The sequence below is a fragment of the Tiliqua scincoides genome, chromosome 10 (assembly GCF_035046505.1).
Source record: "Tiliqua scincoides isolate rTilSci1 chromosome 10, rTilSci1.hap2, whole genome shotgun sequence".
Taxonomy (NCBI): domain Eukaryota; kingdom Metazoa; phylum Chordata; class Lepidosauria; order Squamata; family Scincidae; genus Tiliqua; species Tiliqua scincoides.
Window position 1 is genome coordinate 28,017,901 of NC_089830.1, and position 17,156 is coordinate 28,035,056.

The 17,156-nt window shown below is 57.3% G+C and overlaps 3 protein-coding genes across 4 annotated transcripts in view; all 3 read left to right on the forward strand.

Annotated features, from left to right (window-relative positions):
• Positions 1-4,305, forward strand: part of AKT2 (AKT serine/threonine kinase 2) — a 19,298-nt gene extending 14,993 nt beyond the window's left edge. For both annotated transcript variants that reach the window (XM_066638273.1, XM_066638274.1), the window contains exon 14: positions 82-4,305. In XM_066638273.1, coding sequence (XP_066494370.1) covers positions 82-161 — 80 coding nt within the window. In that variant the 3' untranslated portion in view covers positions 162-4,305. The remainder of the gene's footprint in view (positions 1-81) is intronic.
• CCNP (cyclin P) lies at positions 3,069-13,457 on the forward strand. The gene is made up of 10 exons (XM_066638139.1): positions 3,069-3,134; positions 7,782-7,784; positions 7,912-7,986; positions 10,598-10,691; positions 11,372-11,475; positions 11,632-11,730; positions 11,847-12,002; positions 12,242-12,400; positions 12,628-12,806; positions 13,277-13,457. The coding sequence occupies exons 1-10, from the start codon at positions 3,069-3,071 to the stop codon at positions 13,455-13,457; spliced, it is 1,116 nt and encodes a 371-aa protein (XP_066494236.1).
• A 1,016-nt stretch (positions 13,458-14,473) lies between these two features.
• Positions 14,474-16,900, forward strand: TTC9B (tetratricopeptide repeat domain 9B). Its single transcript, XM_066638141.1, has 3 exons — positions 14,474-14,945; positions 15,619-15,801; positions 16,818-16,900. Exons 1-3 carry the CDS (start codon positions 14,474-14,476, stop codon positions 16,898-16,900), a joined length of 738 nt encoding a protein of 245 aa, XP_066494238.1.
• The last annotated feature ends 256 nt before the right edge of the window (positions 16,901-17,156 follow it).

Below are 17,156 nucleotides of genomic sequence, written 5' to 3' on the forward strand. Positions count from 1 at the left end.
CCGAGGACTGCTCATTGCCTGGCCCCTGGTGGGATGGGGGAGGGAGGCAGTGTGCTCAGTGGCTGTGCTCTTTGTCCCCAGATGACAGCATGGACCCCCTTGATGCTGACCAGAGGACCCACTTCCCCCAGTTCTCCTACTCGGCCAGCATTCGGGAGTAGGGTGGCAGCCGTCTCACGGGGCCCCTGAAGAGAGAGAGAGAGAGAGGCGATGGGGCTTGCTGGGTTGCAGAACAGACCGGGGTGGCCCGTGATCGGATTTTTCTCTGTGCCTCCCTGGCCCTGCAACACCCTGGCAGTTCTAAGGGTCCCGAGCGGACTTTGGGGGCTTACCCCATGCAGCAGGTGAGGGCCCTGCCCCTCCCGCTGTCAGGAAGCCGCTTGGACCAATGGTGTCGTGCTCTGCCCTGCGCATCCTGGTCTCCGAGCCACAGCTTGAAACAAACAGGCCTGAGACTGTCCAGACGCTGGGAAAGGACCTGCCTCCTGCTGTGCTCTCTGCTGCTGGCCAGGTGAAGGGTCTCCCCTGCCGTAGGACTGGGCAGCCGCTGGGAGAATGTGGCTGTGGAACCAGGAGGACCGCTTTGGACACACCGGCGCGTCTCGCTGAAGAGGACATTGTGGCGTGAAGAGCTTGGCGCTCGCGGGCCTTCGCCTGCCTGGGGCAGAGGCTGCCAGCTGCGGAGGGCAGCGGCTGCCTCTCTCACTGTGGCTGCTGCTTGTGCTGCAGTCACCAAAGCAATAAGTATTCTCTCGGACTGCTCTCAGCAGGGCGGTGCTCGCTTGGTGCCTCCGCAGTGGGCCTGGGGCGCAGGCTCTCTGGCCAGCTCTCCCGCTCAGGCCCCCACTCTGTCCCTCCTCCTCAAGCCTTAGCATTAGCCAGACGTCACCCAGCTTGCTTGGGGGCGACACAGCCATCATGGCAGCCCTCCCATGTCACGTGAGCAACAGTCAAGTTGCAAATGCAGGGGAGGGGAGGGGGAAGTGCAGGGTCGTTCAGCAGGAGAACGGCCCTTTTCCCTGCTCTGCAGCCTCTTCTCAGCAGCTGCCTGGGACCGGCTTCACAGGCAGAGTCTTCTGCCTCCATTGCTTGCGGTGTGGTTTGCGCACTGCTCAGGGCTACCTCGAGGGGCACAGTCCCCACCGGCAGGCACCATGTCTGCCTGCCTGCCTGCCTGATGAAGGCCGAGTGCTGTGGCTCTTGGCTATTTGGGCATCTCCACATGTCTCTTGTCCTACTTGCAACTTCAGCAAAAGTCATTCGTCCCCCGTTTTGCCCCCTCCCTGGAGCATTTTAGAATCCAGACCTTGGCTTTCCAGTCCTCCCCTTGAGCCTCTCAGGCTTGAGTTCCATTGCTGGCAGTGGCCCCTTCCTGTAACCTGCTGGCTGTGTGTAGTTAAGAGGCTAGATGCCTCAATCTGGCACTGCTTTGCCCCCTTGGGTGCTGCTTCCACCTCCAGCCCCTTGGGGCTGCACAGATGCCCCCTTTTCTTGTAGGGGTGCACCTGGTGCCGTCCTGCTTAGATGGGGGTCAGGTGGGTGGAGTGGAAACCAAATCTCGACCCTTGTGTGTGTTGTGGGGCAGTTGAGGATCTCAAGGGACCTCCTGTTCAGGGCTAAAATTTGGCCTGCCTCCTCCAAGAGCAGTTTTGAGAGGAGGCTCAGAAATCATTTCTTAGCCTGGGTTTAGCCTGTTGGTCATGCTTGGCTGTGACCGCTGCATGCAGCCAACATTTCTGTTGGGGGGGGAGGGCTTTTACTGCCCTGCTGGGCACTGTGGCCTCTTTCCTTTGACCCGCACTGACCTGCTGACTCAAAGAAGTCCCACTGGGCTTCTTGCTGTGCAAAGAGTCACAGCCTGGCAGAGAAGCGGGCATGTGGTCATGCAGGCAGGCAGGCAGCTCCCTGGGGCAGGTCCTCGGAGTTGTAATTTCCCCAAAGAGCCCTGATTTTTCATTTTACTGTGGCAGCTGCGGCCTGCACCACAGCAGCACTCTGGCTTTTTTGTGCATTCAGCTGCACCTACCGGGGAATGGATGGTGGGGAGGGGCCTAGTCTGGAGATCCCTCCTGTGCTCGGCTTCCCAGTCCACATGGATAGGATTTGGCTGTCGGAGGTGTATTCTCTCCCTCTCTGCTGTGTGCTGAGGCTTCCCTGGTCCACATGCCATGTAATGCAAGATACATTGTCTCCGCCTCACGCTAGAAGAAACACCCACCACCCCTCCCCAAGCCATGCTTGGTTCTGGGAGGTGTGTCTGCGATCGGTTCCACAAGCATGGCTCCCGGAGGACCAGAGCAGGTGCTGTGGTCCGTGGGTCCAGCAAATGTCCTAGACTGGCCTTGGCTTCCCATGGTGCTGGGGCCCCAAGTGAGAGGGCAGGAAGGAGTGTCTTATCCTGTATGACCTGTTGGGAATTAATTGGTCCAACCCTCTGAGCCTAGAATCCTCAGGAGTTGCCCACAATCACTGAGAACATGACTGCAGGAGTGAGCAAGAGGCCTACAGTGGTGTCTGGCCAAAAAGTTCAGATGGTGGGGAGTTGGGGCAGGTTCTGTATGCAGCCTTCAGAGCTGGATCTCCCCTCCTGCCTGTGTGACTGCAGCAGCCCCTTGGAGTGACTGCTGAGGCTTCCCTTCCTAGACAGGCAGCTTTCCTGAGGGCCTGAAACCCCTTGGGTCATGAAAGAACCCCAGAGGGATTTGAGGGGCTGCTGTTGGCAGCAGAGTCTTCCAAACCATGAGACAAGCTGGTGGCTACACTACATGCTATTTGGCAGTGAGAAGAGGGCAGAGCCTTTGCCCAGATGCCAGGCTCATTTGTGGCTGTGTCCTTTGAGAAGGGAACCGGTGTGGGAGAGGAGGAGGAGCAGGCATGGCTTCTGGGATGGGACAAGTAGCCTGCAGAGTTTCAGCAGCTCCTGTGCAGGGGCCTTTGGGAGGTCTGACTCCTGCTGTTTTCTGCAGTGCTCAGCCTCCACTCCCACCCCCCTGCCATGCTTCTGAGGGAAGCGGTACTGGGGCTGTTTCTGCCCACTCTGGATTCTGGTTCTTGCCCCACCCCCAGGGATGGTGCCCAGGCAGGCTGCTGGTTCCGACATTGCCTCTGCTCTTGCACCTGCCATTGTAAGAGAGGTAAGCCCCCCCTCCACCGTGTATATGTGGGAAGGTCTTGTGAGGCTTTCAGGATCTGGTGGCAGTGGTGGTAGAAATAGAGGTGGCCCACTTCTCTTCCTGGCCCCGTGTGGCCTGACTGGTTTAGGCTTTGGGTTGCAGGCAGGCACTCAGCTGCAGCTCGTCTCTTCTGCAGGAGCCAGCCTGCAGTGACCTTCCCGGCCAGCCTTTGGTTGCAGCCTTTCAAAGAGCGCTGCACTCTGAGTGACACCTTCAGCAGCAGCTTCTTCTCTACCCCTCTTGCTGTGTGAGAGACAAACTGCTGCCCTGCACTGGAGCTTGTCCTTTTGCCCCGCTGGGTACGGAGGCAACAGGCTGCCCGCCAGACCGCACTGCTGTGCCAGCTGTGCAGGAGGAGCAGAGGGCAGGCGATAGTCCCTTGAGCTTGTCCTGGAGTCCCAGTGGGCACAGGCTTAAGCTTGCTTAGGCCTGAATTTGAGGGGCGCAGCCTGGTGGTCCCCAATGCAGAAGGGGGCATTGGGTGAGTTCCTCTTCCCCCCCTCCCAGTTTGGCCTTCCATTTCAAGATAAGCCTTAGATGCTCCTCTCACTCCCGTGTGCCCTCCCCCCACGGCCTGGGAGCCTCCCTCAAGTGCTTCAGGGCTTGCTGAGCCGGGCTCTGGCACTCTGCAGGAAACCAGCGCTGGATTGTAACTAGGCGTGCGATGAGTGCAGCCTGCCCATGAGCGCATTTAGGGGCCGCCTGCCTCAAGGTGATGTGTTTGTTTTTTTTGGAGGGGGGGTTACACTTTTATGCTTGCCACTTGCGGTGGGGGTGAACAGAAGTGGGTTTCTTCCCTTAGTTCTGTAGGTGTGATAGTTAAGTTTGTTAATTTAATACTGACCCTTGTTGGCGACTGTTGATGGGCACTTCTGCAGTGGTGTTAATTTTCCCGAGTGCTGGACTGGCCAGAGAAGTGCATCTGGTGGCCCAACAGCTCACAGACTGTGGCCCCACCTTGTGCCTACAGTCTGTGACATAAAGGGTGGCTTGAGTGGCGGAGCATCTTCTATGCCGGTGGCTGATGGGCCCTGAGCCCTGAAGGCCTCTGGCTTTTGTAAACCTCCAAGGTGCCTTCCTTCCTTCCCCCTGGATTTGTACGGTACAAGCAATAAAAGTTTTGTTTCTAGGATGTCTGCTGTGGTTCTTGCCCCAGGGCCCTCCTCATGGAGATCCAGTGACTGCCTTTTTCATTGTCCTTTATATATGCCACTTTGAAAGCAAGATTCTTTGAAACAGGTGACAGCAACTGAATGGCTCGCTGCTTGAAAGGGGGCTTCCTGCAAAAGACATCCAGGGCACAGGCGAGGGAAGAGGTGAGGATTGGCAGGGAAGACCATGCAAACTAGCCACCTTGGCAGTTCTTTGCGTCACCCCAGGAATGATCACCCCGAAGAGGAGCCTGCTGCTCCCATCAGGACTGGCCTCCCCATGTCTCCTCTTGATATATGTGCTGCTTCTCACAAGTGCTGGTGAGAACTGGGCTAGCCCCTGAAAGGCCTATGAGGCAGCCGTGCAGGTCCCTCTGTGGCTGGCTGGCTCCCAGGGAGACACGAAGGCCACAGACAGGCAATTGCCGTCAAGGGCCGGCAAAGGGGGGGGGGACTGGCAGAGCTCATGGTAGTGGCCATGCCTCAAGGCCCTCTCCCACTTAGCAATAGCATGTTCCTACCGGCACCTGATTGAATTGCTGGCTTTGCAGTGGCTACTTACCTTGAACGTGCTGGAAACCCTAGCATGTATGCACTGCTGAAACAGAGACGCCTGCGTTGGCTCGGTCATGTTGTGAGAATGGATGATGGCCAGATCCCAAAGGATCTCCTCTATGGAGAACTCGTGCAAGGAAAGTGCCCTACAGGTAGACCACAGCTGCGATACAAGGACATCTGCAAGAGGGATCTGAAGGCCTTAGGAGTGGACCTCAACAGGTGGGAAACCCTGGCCTCTGAGCGGCCCGCTTGGAGGCAGGCTGTGCAGCATGGCCTCTCCCAGTTTGAAGAGACACTTGGCCAACAGACTGAGACAAAGAGGCAAAGAAGGAAGGCCCATAGCCAGGGAGACAGACCAGGGACAGACTGCACTTGCTCCCAGCGTGGAAGGGATTGTCACTCCCAAATCGGCCTTTTCAACCACACTAGACGCTGTGCCAGAACCACCATCCAGAGCGCGATACCATAGTCTTTTGAGACTGAAGGTTGCCTACTTGCTTGCTTACTTACCTTGAGGGAGCAGAGAAATCTGGGCAATTTGAGAGAGCCCCTTGCCCAGGATCTGTGGGTGACAGAATGGCTGTGGGTGTGTGCAACAGCCTTCCCCACACCAGCTTCCCCAGTGGCCTCTGAGAGAAGACATCTGTTTGCCTGTGAGCATGGAAGAAGCTGTAGGCGGCTCTGGGGGAGTGGACCTTGGCTTCTAATCTTTGCTCACTCCAAAGAGGAGCCAAGAAGAAGGGGAAGGAAAGAGGGACAGAAATAAGGTAAATAAATAAGATGAAAATTAGAGACTCAAGGGACCCTAACTGTGACTGGGATACTGGGTACTTCCTGCCTTCCCTTAGAGCAGGGGTGTCAAACATAAGGACCATGGACTGAATGGAGCCCCCAGAAGCAGTTTGTCCTGCCCCTGTTATAATTGGGCTCTCTCATATCTTGAAAATATGAACAAGATCTGCACATTTTCTCTTCTGTCATTAGCAGCTAATGAATTTCTGTGTGAGAACAAAGGGCTTATTTCTGGCCATCATCTGCTTAATGACCTCACTTCCTGCTTAGTGATGTCACTTCCACCTTCAGAAGGTACCATGCGTGCTAACTTTGGTCCTCTGTATGAAAGGAGTTTGACATCCCTGCCCTAGAGCAAGTCCCAAAGTAACTCCTTTGCAAGAACCTCTAAGATAAGACAGGGCCAGCCCTCTCATAGACTCAGGGTCTGATCCTGTCCAACTTTGCAGATCAATGCAGCCCTAAGATAAGAACATAAGAACAGCCCCACTGGATCAGGCCATAGGCCCATCTAGTCCAGCTTCCTGTATCTCACAGCGGCCCACCAAATGCCCCAGGGAGCACACCAGATAACAAGAGACCTCATCCTGATGCCCTCCCTTGCATCTGGCATTCTGACATAACCCATTTCTAAAATCAGGAGGTTGCGCATACACATCATGGCTTGTACCCCGTAATGGATTTTTCCTCCAGAAACTTCTCCAATCCCCTTTTAAAGGCGTCCAGGCCAGTCGCCGTCACCACATCCTGTGGCAAAGAGTTCCACAGACCAACCACACGCTGAGTAAAGAAATATTTTCTTTTATCTGTCCTAACCCTCCCAACACTCAATTTTAGTGGATGTCCCCTGGTTCTGGTGTTATGCGAGAGTGTAAAGAGCATCTCTCCATCCTAAGATGAGGGAACAGATGTTCCCTTACCTGGAGGAGGCCTCCATGACAGCACACACCCCATTGGCACACCTGCATCAGTGCTGGAAAGTTGGATCAGCTTGGGCCCTCTGCCTCCATCAGCCTCTGCAGCAGGAAAGCCCTGGGACACCAGCCAGCAGTGGCACATCGAATCCAAGGGCCCTCCTCTCTGTTCATCCTGTGACACCTGGCCTTTGGGTGAGGGAGATAGGGTGAAGGCTCTATTTTGTTAAGAGCCAGGAGCTGCCCTGTCCTGCTCTGTGCCTGGTTCCGTTTCGGGGGCTCTGCTGATGCACACTGGTTCTCAGACCGTGGGTTTGGGACCCATATGTCATGGTGCTCCAATTTTTGTCGGGTTGTGAAACTGATAGTGCAGATCAGGCTGTGTGCACCATGGGGGCAGCATTGCTGCCCAATCACTGCTATAGCCACACCCCTGGGAGTTTATAAATTAGACAGAAGCTTTTGGGGCCTCTAGACAGTATGAGAACCACTGACTGGTCTATTGCCACCTTCTGCAGCAATGAGTTCCTCCAGCTGTACCTGCTCCAGGAAATGGGCCAATGGACTCTTTCTAGCTAATGAGTGCTAATGAAGCCAAGCTGAGTGCTCAGTTTGGACCCATCTAGGTAGAAGCTGAGCTGGACTGCTGCTCTCTGCTAGAAGTCATGTGGCCTGCTCTGACCAAGCCCAAGGCCTGTCAGGAGATGAGGGGCTGGCCAGCCCTGCAAAGAGGGGTATGGGGGGGGGGGTGTAAACTTGCACCCTGCAGCTCATCTCTCACCAAAGTCTTAAGGGGAAGGGGATTATTTTCCCCTAAATAAGGAAGGTCCTGTTCTCTCTCTCCCCCCCCACCCCCGTGCAAACCCTGGAGAGGCTCTGCAAGGCTGTTGTGTGTCCTTGGGCCCTTCCACCATCAGCAGGTCTTTCAGTTGGATCTCCAGTCAGAACCCAAGGGGCCCTTCTCAGAGCGCATTTGGACTGGGAGGCCTAAAGCAAAGACACTCTTGTCCTGGACTCGGGCCCTGAGTTTGCTTCCTCTTCTCCTGCTGAGCTGCTCAGGTTGTGGGGTTAGACACCTCCTGTCCCTGGAGGTGAACTCCTTTAACCAGCACTGCTGCCAGCACTGCAGGGTTTGTTTTGCTCCCCACTGGCCTTCAGGGCGTGTGCTCATATGCCCCTGTTTTTGTCTTCAGCTGGTACTGCCACAATGCCCTGTGCCTGCCAAGAGGAGTGTAGCAGCCCTAGGGATAAGTCCCACCCTGGAGAGTGGGGCTAAAGGGGGGGGGGCACTGACCTTTAACTGCTCCTTGTGATCAGGTGCAGGTGGAGGAGAAACGAGAACCCCTGAAAAGCAAGAGCAACAAAGGCTTGAATGGAGACCTTAAAGGCACCCGAAAGGTGGGTTCTTCTTTGGGTGCTGTGGCTCTGCTTTTTGGGAGAACCTGCTGGGTGGGTTGGCCACATCCCATGTGCTCACAGATCGGTGTTGTGCCATTCCTCCTTGAGGCCACAGCAGTGCTCAGGGTGTGAGGTGGGTGGGGATCCATCGCGTGTCCCTAGCAGCTCTCAACCACTGGTCCTGCAAGGAGGCAGGCTCTGGGGAAGGTGGGGAGAGAGCAGAATTCTGGCAGTGGGGTAAGCAAACCAGCTGTTTCTGTAGCACTTGCAAGCGGTGTATGGGGAAGTTTTGAGGTCCTAAGCTGCACTCTCTGAAGTGGAAGGTGGTATTGAATTATTGCCATAAGAGTGGCATAAATGCACATTTATGTCTAATAAATTATCTGCTGTGGGAAAACTGCCTCTTGTCCCTGACTAGGGGTGCGTGTTATGCATGTTCAGCAGTACTCCCTCTCAAAGGTTCTTCCAGGTGCGAACAAAGATGGGTCTGGAGACAAGTGGGTTGGAAGGGGGAGTCCAGGAGGTTGCGCCCCACCCACAGTTTCCCCAGGAGAGTCAAGATTAAGAGATGCTCCGTTCATTGGGGAATGGGAAGGGGCCAAGTCGTTGTAGGGTTCTGTCCTGCCCTCTCCTTGTGGCAAGAAGAGGCCTCCCCCCTTCCCTTGACCCATTGCAAGCTGGCTTCCAGACGCTGCTGAGTTCATCTCTTGGTTGGATCAGGGAGCTGTTGGGGGTACCTTCCCTTTGGTAAATGTTACTCTCCTGTCTGCAAGCACGGAACAAGCTCTGGGGGGGAGGGGAGTGTGAGTAGTTCATGGAGAAGCCCAGAAGCCTGTGCCTGGCCTCAGATGGGACCGATTCCAGGTGTTTGTTTCACTGATTTGAAAGTGCTTCTGGCCTCCCATAGCGCAAGGTGCCTCACAAGAAGCATCTTAAGAACTGCAAGACACAGACTAAAAATAGAAACAGAAAATCGAGTAGCAATAAGAATAATGAAGGCAGCAGCAGCAGCACAGAGGAAGCAGAAGCCAGTCATGACCCCCCCCCCGGCCTGCCGTTGCAGTGGTGGTGCTTTGAACAATGCGAGTGGGCAGAACCCCTCCCATGTTTGGGTTGCTTGCAGCCAGAAAGTAGTTGTACCCCATATTGCGGATGAGGAAGACTGAGACAGAGAGGGGGTGGCATGCCGAAGGGAGTCTTTGGCAGTGGCCAGATTCGGGGCCGACTTGAAGCTCTGCCTCTGCCATGTCCATACCCCTCCCTTGTTCAGGGATCCTCAGTGGTCTCCCTTGAGAAGCTTCAATGTGGAGGAGACAGGTCGGTTGCGTGACAGTTGCAGGCAGCGGCGTACCTGGCCTTTGGCATGTGCAAATTGGCCCCAGGGGTGAGTGTGTGCGTGTCAGCTTAAGACTGAGATTGCTGGGGAGGCCAGTGTGATGGTGGCTGTTGTTTGTGCGCTCTGTCTCACTGCCCTGACACACACACACACGCACACCCCATGAGATTGGAGCAATCTTCCCTCAAGGGCTGCAACCTGTTCCTCATGCGAAGAAGCTAGATGCTTCCAGTAGCTCTGCCAACAGGCCCCCAAAGGCAGCTGTTCTCGCCCACTGTGGTCCCCCACCAGTGTGACCAGGCAGGCTACCCCTGAATGGGGAGGTTTCATCAAGGCGTCTTATCATTGCTACCAGCCCCCTCCGAGAGCTGGCAAAATCCCTTCGAAACTGTTGCTGGAGTCGCATTAAATGAGTGGGGTGCTCTGTGGTGAAAGGAGGTCTTTGGCCTGTCCTGAATCCCCCATCTCTCGACTTCACTGGATGAACCCAAAGCTTTAGAGTTGAATGAGAGGGGAAAGAATGTCCCTCTCCACATCACTGAGAGCAGTTCTGTGGGCCTCTGTAATGCCCCCACTTACCCGTCCTTTTTTTTTCTCCTTTTCCAAATGCTGTAGCCCCCGCCTGCCCCTGATCCCAAGAGCATAGACAGCTGCTTTCCACTGCGGCAGTCTCTGGTCTGTCCCTCGAGGTCGGCTGTGTCGAAGCAGGCTGGCAGCAACTCTCTGGGGCTTCAGGTAGGAGTTTTATCCCTGCCCTGTATGTTGCTGCGCCCAGGTTGGGCTCACCTGGGACTGTCTGCAGGTGACCCAGAGCCTCTTCCAGTGGCTATGGGCCCCCCAGGCCTCTCCTCAGCTCATCAATATGTTTTTTAAGATGTGGTGATCAGGCCTGAGGAGAGAGAGGATGGGAGAGCAAAACCCCCAGGGCCCAGTCCGTGACAAAAACAAATGTATTACAAATTCCACTACAGCTTTAATCCCCTTTCAATGCATTTCTGTTACCCAGTGCATGCTGGAGACCGTAGGAAGTGGGGTCCATTTGGGCATCTTGCCCCATGTCCAATGCCTGGTGGCCCTGATGGTAATAACAAGCACTGGGCACTGTATTGCAAGTGTGGGTTCGTACAAAGGGGTTGGGACCCTGGTTGGGGGTCCCTGGACCACCGATCCCCTTTTCCCCTAAGGAACGTGTCTGTTTTACAGCTGCCACAGCCAGTGTCTCCCAGGTGGTCCATTCTAGTGTGTTTACTGCTAAACACCCCCCCCCTCTTCCAGGAGAAAGACCAGGGGAGCTACAAACAAGAAGCCTTGCCTGAGAAGCTGGGAGCCACCTGCCCCAAAACCCCGGCAGTGCCCTCGCTGCAGAGAGGTGAGTGGGTGCCAGAAGCTGGCCAGATTGTGACTTTCCTGCTTTCATATGGACTGTGTGCCCTGCCCTATCTTGGAGACTCACAGTGGCCACTGCTGTGAATGTTGGACACCCCGGCCTCTTGCATGCGCTCGCACACCTGCAGAGGGCTATTGAAAGGCCTGCTCCAGAAACGTTGGTCCCACAAGGCCACTGGCCACCTGTCACCTCTGCTTCATGTCGTTGGAACTCTGACCCCTTCCACGTTTTTTGCTCCTGTGGCAGTTGCACAAACAACTGGAGCAGCAGAAATCTGGACTGTCCAAGGTCTGCAAATGGAACACGGCAGCTCTGAGCCAGGCAGTGACACTGCTCTCCTGGGTGTTCCAGACTCCCCTCCCCCCCCCCAGGAAGGCCTCTCCAGACAGCCTCAGCCCAAGGCAGAGGAGCTGATCCTGCAAGGGCCTGTATCAGTCCTTCCAGGCCTGTGCCAGCATCCTGGACTGCAGGCGGGAGGAACAAAGTGCCAGGGAGGCTGTTTCAGCCCCAGACAGGCCCTGTTCAGGTGCTGCGGTCTGGTTCACGCCCAGCCCAGCCAGCCCATTTCTGTGAGGAGAGATACAGGCTGCTCTGTGGGTTGCTCCAGTGAGTGAGCCATGCCACATCCAGCCCAGCACGCCCCTTCTATCCTCCACTTGCAGCTGTGCCGGTCTCAGAATCCCTGGCCGAGGAGCTGTCTCAAGCCATGCTGCGGCTGGACATGGGCCTGGAACAGGAGTATGCCTATGACATTTTCAGCAGCTTGGTGGTGAGCATGAGCGTGGTGGCAGGCAGGGAGGGAGGGGGGGCCCAGTCAGGCATCCTGGGGGCTGCCTGTCACTGTGACACCAGGTCTGGAAAGGGACTGAGTTGGGGAACGGTCTCATGAACTCCCCTCTCTCCACCTTCCCCTCCCCACCAGCAGAAGCAGCCATGCTACGCATTTGGGAAGTCTGACGTGCCACCACCTATGACTGCGGAGATGCGCGCACTTGTGATTGACTGGGTGGTGCAAGTGCATGTAAGTCTGTGGGGGTCTCCCTCTGCTTCAGGGCTGTGCTAACCGTGGCAGCCAGTTCGAGCCTCTGTGCTGTGCTGCCAGCAGGAACCAGTTCGCTGCCTCTGCTTCCCCTCCAGGAGTACCTGGGCCTGGCGGAGAGCACCCTCTACCTGGCCACCTATCTCATGAGCGCTTATATGCGAGTGGGCAAAGTGCGGGTCCCCCGGCTGCAGCTCCTGGGCATCGCCTGCCTCTTCTTGGCCTGCAAAGTGGAGGAGAGCACCCTTCCCACAGTAAGCAGCAGGCGAGGGGGGGGCCTTTTGAGCCTGGTCCAGGTTTCCCCTCTCTTGGAGAGGTGTTGGAGCCAAAGGGTCTGGGGAGGAGCTGACTCCACCCCTAGGGAGCCCAACCCTACTGGACCCTGTGGAGGGTGGGGCAGTCTCCCCAGCAGTGGCCCAGCTGTCCTTGGAGGAGTGGGGGTCATGTCTGTGCTCCCTGATGGCAGCCCTTGTCCCTCCCATTCCCCACACAGCCTGCCCGCCTCTGCTTCATGATGGAGGATGCATTCACCCAGAAAGACCTCCTGCGCATGGAGCGCAAGATCTTGTCTCGCCTAAAGTTTGAGCTGCACTACACCAACCCCGCTCACTTGCTCTGTCTGCTGGCCCAGGTGGGCCACTGCACCTTGGAGGTGAGAGGCAGGGGGGCACTGAGAGTCCAGGAGGAGCTCTTCTTCTTGAGGAGGGGCAGGGTCACCATCGGGCTTGAGAGCTGTGCCTTTCTGTACCTCCTAATCACAGGGGCGTGGACACCATTCATACACAGAGCCACGTTCCAACCATGCTGCCTGTCTGGGCACCTGTGAGGGGGGTGGAATAGCTGCTCTTTCCCACACTCCTCCGTTCCTTGCCTCTGCAGCTCCAGAACCTGGCCATGTACTTCATGGAGCTGACTCTGCTGGAAGTGGACTGCCTGTGCTTTGAGCCAGCCCAGCTCTCCCTGGCTGCCCTTTGCCTGGCCCAGCGGGTCCTCCGGGAAGCAGGCTCCAGTGGCCTGGAGGCATCCCAGGAGGCCTCACCAAGGCTTCTCACCTACAGGTAGGGCTGTGCCTCAGGGTTGAGGCCTGGAGGATGGAGGTGCCAGGCCTGGGAAGAGAGCCATGGACCCCCTAGGCAAGATGGAGGAGTTGAGGGGGCTCCCCCAGAGGGCGACTTGTCCTCTCTCCTCCTTGGTTCTAGACACGATTGAGAAGTGCTGGAGTCTAGGCAGTGCTTGCTTCAGAGGGGAACTGTTTCTTGCCCTTGCAAGTGTGCTGAGGTGTCCTGAATACTGGGCCTTTGCCCCGGCCTCCAGCGGAGCAGCAGGGGGCTGAAAGGCCAGGGGGGTTTGTGGCTGGAGGGAGCATAGTGCACAAGGCTGTGATCTTTGCTTGCATCGATTTTCAGTCTCCATGTGCATTGGGATTTCCATGGGTGTGGCAGGGCCTTCATCCTCCCCTTTAAATGGGGGGAGTGTATTTAGCTACATGGGTCTTCTGCCTGCCGCCTCTTCCCTCTCTCCTTTGCAGTGAGTCCGAGCTGGCAGCAGTGCACCCCTTCATGGCTAGGGCTGCACTGCGGGGAGCTGGCTCCACCCTGCGCGGCACCTTCCTGAAATACTCCAGGCCGCAGAAGCTTGGAGTCAGCACCAGTCCCTCCCTTGCCGCCTCCAACTACCTGCATTGCTGCCTGGGGAGCCCCAGCCCCTGAAGAGGGCTTGCCTTAGAGGAGACCGTCTGGTGGGCCTGATGCACCCATGGCCTGCCTGATGGGAGGACTCTTCATATGCCCTGCTGGCAAGGCCAGCACCCCTGAGCAAGAGTGAGGCCACCTGGCTGAGCAGCCAAGTCAACCTCTGGAGTTCTGTCAAACCGGGGAAGAATTTTGAGTGAACACCGTAGGCTGCATCTCCTCTTTTGCCTGTGCAGGACGCCTCCTTGTCTTCCTTACCACTGTACTTCTGCTTTTCTCTTTCTTTCCCTGCATCTCCACAGAAGAGTGCTGGGAAAGGTCTGGCTTGGGCCCCCTCCCTTGTGCTGACTTTGGGAGGGAAAAAAAGGACTGTAAGAAAAAGGGACTTTGCTGGTGTCTAATAAAGTGTCTTTTATTCACTCTGCTTGACCCTCCTAGCACTGCCTCCTGTGCACAAGCTCTGCCAGGGCCCTCCAGCAGGGCCGGCTGCTTCCTTGTTGGCTCTGTGCTGTCCCTCCCGGCGGCAAGGTTTGTGTGTGCCTTTGAGCATGGGCTGGGAAGCCCGGGCCTCTATTCCAGGGGGATGAAGAGTTTCCTGGTAAGGGTTGTTTAGGGGGGTGATATGGTCCCTCCGGCAGGAGAGGGCTTGTCCAGGAGCACCCTGCCTTAGCGTGTGTGTTGGTTGTAATGAAGGCAGCAGTGGGGCAGCAAAGCATGGCTCCCTTTTTCTGCTCCGGGGTTGGCAGCTTGAGGGCTGGGGCTAGCCTAGCGCGGTCTCCCGTGCACAGGCTCTGCCAGGGCCTGCTGCTTCCCTCCCCCTCACTCCTTCAAGCGGAAGGAGCGCTGCCCCCGCCCGCGGGCCCCAGACATCCGAGGTCAGGCTGTTGCTGATGCGGGAGGAGTTTCCCACAATGCACTAGGGCGCTGCTGCTGCTGCTGATGCGGGAGGAGTTTCCCACAATGCACTAGAGCGCTGTCCTCGGTGCTGAAGCGCTCGCTGCTGCTGGGGCCGCCGCCGCGCTCGCTCGCCCTGCATGCACAGCGCGCTCTTCCCGACGGTGCAGCGGAGAGCTCCAGCCCTCGACGCCCGCCGGCCCCATGGCCCGCTGCTGCCGCCGCCTGTGAGGCCGGGCGCGATGGCGGAGCAGAGGGGCTGCCCGGAGGCCGGGGCGGGCGGCGGGGCCGGGCCCGGGGGCGGCTGCCGGGCCCAGCACGCCTCCGCCGAGCTGGAGCTGGAGGCCAAGCTGCAGCGGGCGGTGGAGTTCAAGGCGGAGGGCCACCGCTGCTACAAGCAGAAGAAGCTCCGCGAGGCCATCGGCAAGTACCACCGCGCCCTGCTGCAGCTGAAGGGCCTGCAGGCCGCCCAGGAGTTGGGGGGCGGCCCGGGGGCGCAGGCCGTGGTGGAGAAGAGTCTCCTGGGCAGGGCCGGCTGCCGGCATCGGCTCACCGCGGAGCAGCGGGCGCTGGTGGAGAGCACCGAGATCGAGTGCTACGACAGCCTGACAGGTGAGGGGGGCCTGCCTGCGTCCTTGGGCGGGGGTGCTCCTGTGCATTGCTGGGCCAGCGGAGGGGGGCACAGCGCTAAGTTTTGCAGGGAATCATACAGCGCCGTTTTGCTCCCCCCGCCCAAAATGTCTCCGAAGGGGAGGGGCCGCCTGCACGCCGCGGGGGGCTCCCTGCAAAACTTAGAGCTTTGTCCCCCCTCTAGCTACGCCACTGCCACTGGGAACCTCTCCGCCTCCCACCTGCTGGCCGGATTAACCCAGGAAAATAATTGGGGGGGGGGGGTGCCAAGTGCATTGGGTGGGCAGGCTTTGTGGTCACGACAGTGTCTTCCTCTGTGGGCACTGTCCACGTCTTGGTGTTTTCCGGAGAGTAGAATTGCAGGACCTGCCCCAGGAGACCCCCAACCCAGAAATGGCCCCCTCCCCCGCGTAGCAGCAGTTGGAAATGGGAAAGTCCTACTACACAGCCCAGCCCCTTCTCCACTAGGCACTGCCACTTCAGGACTGGGTTAGGGGAGTCTGAAGGGTTTGCTGGAGGGACATTCTGGCAGGATTTGAGCAGCTGCAGGGAAGCTGGGCATCCAGGAGGAAAAGCTTGCTGTCTGTGGGGACCAGCCAGGGTCTTGCCTCCTGCCCCAGACCCCTCTTCCCTTTCCCCCCTCTGCCTCCTTCAGCCTGCCTGCTACAGTCAGAGCTGGTGAACTATGAGCGGGTGCGGGACTATTGCCTGAAGGTGTTGGACCGGGAGAAGAGCAACTTCAAGGCCAGGTACCGGGCAGGCATCGCCTTCTACCACCTGGGGGACTACGACAACGCCCTGCTCTACTTGCGGGAGGCCAAGAACTGCGAGCCCACAGGTGGGGACCATGCATTGCGTTTAAGGGGGCAGGGTGTGGCCGTGGCTCAGGAACCAAAGCCTGGCCAGCATGCCCCACTCAGGGGCCTCCTGGGGGCAACTAGTGAGCCCCCTTAGCCTTTGCACTGATGAATCAGGCATGCCTGCTCTGAAGACAGGCCTCCACAGTCAGGATCTGACAACCACTAAATGTCACCTGTGGGAAGTGTTAGCACAACCCTTGGTTCAATTGGCCCTGCCAGGAGCTGCACCCCAGATCTGCTTTGTCCCAGGTTCAATCCCTTCCAGGCAGGGTTGGGGCTCCCCTCTTCTTCAGCCTCAGAGACTAGCTGCCTGTCAGAACAGGCCGGGGGTCCTTAACTTATGCAGCCTGCACCCCAGGGGATGCAGAATGTGGTTTCGATACACTGTTTTCAAACGAGACGAGGACCACTTTTAAAATCCTGGAGTGTGGCCTTGACAACTCTGAGTCAACAAAAGACAATTGTGTCTTTTATGATTGGCCACCACATTCCCTGTTTTTGGCCTTCTCATTGATTTTTTTGCATGCATTTTTTTTGATGTCTTCAAATTCTATGAACACTTTTTTTCTATGATTGGATTTTCATGCTGATTTTTGAAATTCTTGTCACACGTTAGTGCAATTTCAGGAAAAGAGTAAATAATGGAAATAAAATAAAACACTATCTACATGGGGTGTGTGAGCTATGTGAAATGCTCCTGGAGGTGCAGGCAACAGTTAAAAGCCTCTGTGTGGATGTCCTGGGCTGGCTGGATTAAGCAGCTTCATGTTACCCTTGGATGTTCCATCCCAGCTCACTCCCAAATCCTTGCAAAGTCTTAACCGTGTTCTGACTAGGACTTGGGCCAGCCACCCCGGAGGAAGGGGTCCCTGAACTAGTGGCAGGAAGGGCCAAGAAGAAGCCCTTCCTTCTGGAGTTTCCAGGCAGCCTGGGAGGGGGGCTGACCCTGAAACAGCCTTGCAGGGGTAACATGTTCCCTTCCTTCCCTCTACAGACACCAACGTTCTGCGCTACATCCAGCTGACGGAGATTAAGATCAGCCGCTGCACCCAGCGGGACAAGGAAGTGTGTGCGTAGCCTGCGGCCTGCCCAGCCAGTGCCTCCCACCTGGCTGGAGATGGACTGGGCCTCCTGGGGCCGCCAATGCCAGAACCCGCCCGCTGCTGCCCTCTGCAACCCAGGGACTTGCAAACAGGTGCCTGCCAGGCCCGGTCAGGGGCCCCTGCCGGAGGGGCCTCTGTTCTCTGGCAGGACTGCCCTGCTCCCGGTCCTCTTGGCTGTGGGATGCGGCGATAATGTAGCACTTTGCCAAAACGCTGCCGGGGCTGCTGCT